At 31.0% G+C, this 2,978-nt stretch overlaps 1 protein-coding gene across 4 annotated transcripts in view; it reads right to left on the bottom strand.

Annotated features, from left to right (window-relative positions):
* LOC128879717 (arylsulfatase J-like) overlaps positions 1-2,978 on the bottom strand; it is an 18,141-nt gene that overhangs the window by 10,342 nt on the left and 4,821 nt on the right. For 3 of the 4 annotated variants that reach the window (XR_008457685.1, XR_008457684.1, XM_054129126.1), the window contains exon 2: positions 1,106-1,265. The exons of the other annotated variant lie outside the window; for it this stretch is intronic. Coding sequence is in view for 1 of the 3 variants with exons in the window: in XM_054129126.1 (XP_053985101.1) it covers positions 1,106-1,265 (160 nt within the window). In the remaining 2 variants the exon portion in view is untranslated. The remainder of the gene's footprint in view (positions 1-1,105; positions 1,266-2,978) is intronic. 4 annotated transcript variants of the gene reach the window in all.

Below are 2,978 nucleotides of genomic sequence, written 5' to 3'. Positions count from 1 at the left end.
TCAAACTGAAAATTCAAATAACAAATGTGAAACTGAAAATTCAAATACTAAAGGTCAAACTGAACATTCAAATAATAAATGTCAAACTAAAAATTCAAATAATAAATGTCAAACTGAAAATTCAAATAACAAATGTGAAACTGGAAATTCAAATAACAAATGTCAAAGTGAAAATTCAAATAATAAATGTCAAACTAAAAATTCAAAACATAACGATGAATTAAGAATTTTTAGACATAATTGAATGATTTAAAATTTTAAATAAAATAACTAACAAACTGAAAATTTGAAAAAAATGATTGAAACATTTTAGACTTGAAAAATAAGTCACAAATTAAAATCCAAATAATAAGTGACACATTGAAAATTTTTAAAAATGATTGAAAATTAAGAAACTTTAACCACAAAGTTTGTAGGGTTAAAGAAGTGCCACTTGTTGATGAATTCTACTCCCCTCCAAAGGAAAAATAGACAACTCTTGGATTCTGTGCTTTGATTCGTCTAGTCACATCGAGTAGACGAAACAAAACAGAGAATCCAAGTAAATCGCTCAACAGTTGCGGAACAGTTGTCTCCAGTGACAAAAAATAACAGTTATTCTAAAATTGTTAACAATAAAAATCATTAATAAAAAATTGATTATTATTGAAATTCAAGATAATCAACACAGAATATAAGGGAACGCGCAATTGCTTCATTATCAGGTCCCCCCAAAAATCAGATTTTTTGAATCACGCTTTCCAAATCGGGGCAAATTTGTAAGAGCAGCAAGTGGGTTGGACGGAGCCAGCATTTGAGAGCGCCTGCAGATAGGCAACCTTTCCCTGTTTTGAAATATTTTTTTTTGGAAATACTACGATACAAAATGCAAGGCCATACGGTGAAAAGTTCCCTGTAGAAAAAAAGGAATGCGTTGGTCATATCCAGAAGAGAATGGGAACTCGACCGCGCAGCAAGAAGAAGGAATTTGCTGGAAAGAAACTGATTGTCAGCAACTGCTGATTGAAGGGAAGAGGTTTATTAGGGGCAGGCTTATGACGGGCATTCGACTGTACCGACACAATCAGATCACGCGTTGGCAGTATAAATCGTATTAAAGGAATACCTGTTCGAATAGGATAACGTCCGGTAAGGAAAGCTGTCCTTGATGGAGTACATATCGGCAAAACGTAATGCCGTTGAAGTATTACTCCGTGGTAAGCGAGAGCGTCTAAGTTTGGCGTAGGTACTTGATTGCTGCCGTGAAAACTTACGTCATTCCAACCCTTAACGAAAAATTGGTAATGTTTAGTGTTCGTTAATTCGCGTTAAATTGCATAAACTCCCGCAGTCTAGATATCACATTCATTGTCAACGACATTAGAAACATAGAAACCCTCATTTTCGAATTTCTATGAACAATCAATTAAATATGAACAATCTTTTATTTTTGGTTATTTTTTTGTGTTTTTATTCCACGAAGCATCATGTTACATAATCATTAGAATTTCTTAATTAAGTGCACTGAGATAATACGAGTGTGTTGTCATAACCCAGATAATATAACAACAGTCGTTACACTTATCTATTCCTTTTTTACCAAATTTTCTTCAATAACAATTATTCTATAAGTATTTACTGAAATCCTTTATTTAATACTAAGATTAGAGCAAGATTACTCAGAACTTCAAAGTAAGTAAAATAAAGAAAACACTAATTCAATTGAATCGAACTCATTTTGAATCGAACTCATTTGAGTTTGAATTAATGTTTGAATTCAAAACGGAATATTCTATGACTAAATTTGCTTCAATTAATTTCACAGATGTGTAAAAGGTGATAACTAGACTGCGGATCTTTATGCATTTATGGGAAATTTGAATGTCCAAAAACTTACAAAATGCAAACAATATGCAATAATATAAAAAAGATTGAAAGTAAAGTTCACGTTATAATATTTGCAGAATAAAATAAATTCCTATTTAGGTTTAATTTTTGTAGGCACGTTCGCGATGATTGTATTTTGCATAAAGATCCGCATTCTAGTGATAAAAAATATGTGAGTGCTTTTTTGAGGATCAAATTATCACACCAAAATAAATCGAAAAGTCCTTTATCGTTTTGTGATCTGAGGCTTTGTTATCGAGATATAAGTAGTCGAAGTTTACAGGTGTGACTTCCGGTGCGCGCTGTTCGAATCCAACATCAGCTGTTCGCGTGGTCGCACATTACGTACTCGTTAAAAAAGAAACGGACCGATGTACACTCACTTCACTTTCTGCTAAATTAATTTTATCTTACAAGGAACTGTTTTATAATTATATGGAAGTCTCCAATAAATGTTATAGTCTGGTAATAACAGGTCATCGACATCTGATTAACAGGAAAATGATAATTAGCACAGGTAGGCCCGAATTTTGCCAGCAGGTATATTCGTTTAGTATCATCGGTATTATTTTCAAAACTGACATTTTCCTCTTTTAACAGTATAAAAAATTATACTGACGATACTAGACAGATAGACATGCTAACGAAATTCAGGCCTACCTGTGGTGATTAACAGTTTCCTGCTAATTAGAACATAAACTTTATTGAAGATTTTCAGGTGTTTTTCAAGCAGTTTTTTATAAAATAAAATTCATTTATAGAATTAAATTAAATAATAAAATTATTAGGTAGAGCGAAAAGTAATGTCGTTTCTTTTACATTAAATTCAAACTTTCCAATAAATTTCTATCTTGAATTCATTATATAATCGCCCTCATTGCCAGCAGCCTTTTGTCACGTAGTGTGCAAATTTTCAATATCAGAAAAATCAATGAGCTGATAAATGATAAACAAGTATTTAAGATGGCAAAAACGACATTACTTTCCAGTCCACCTAATATATAATAAAATAATACTACATAATAATAATATATATATTATATTTATATATATATTTGTTTTTGTATATATATATTATATTTATATATATATTTGTTTTTGTATATATATAT

This window comes from Hylaeus volcanicus, chromosome 7, assembly GCF_026283585.1.
Source record: "Hylaeus volcanicus isolate JK05 chromosome 7, UHH_iyHylVolc1.0_haploid, whole genome shotgun sequence".
NCBI classification, from domain to species: domain Eukaryota; kingdom Metazoa; phylum Arthropoda; class Insecta; order Hymenoptera; family Colletidae; genus Hylaeus; species Hylaeus volcanicus.
Note: the sequence above shows the minus strand (reverse complement) of the source record. Positions and strands in the feature narration are given on the sequence as shown.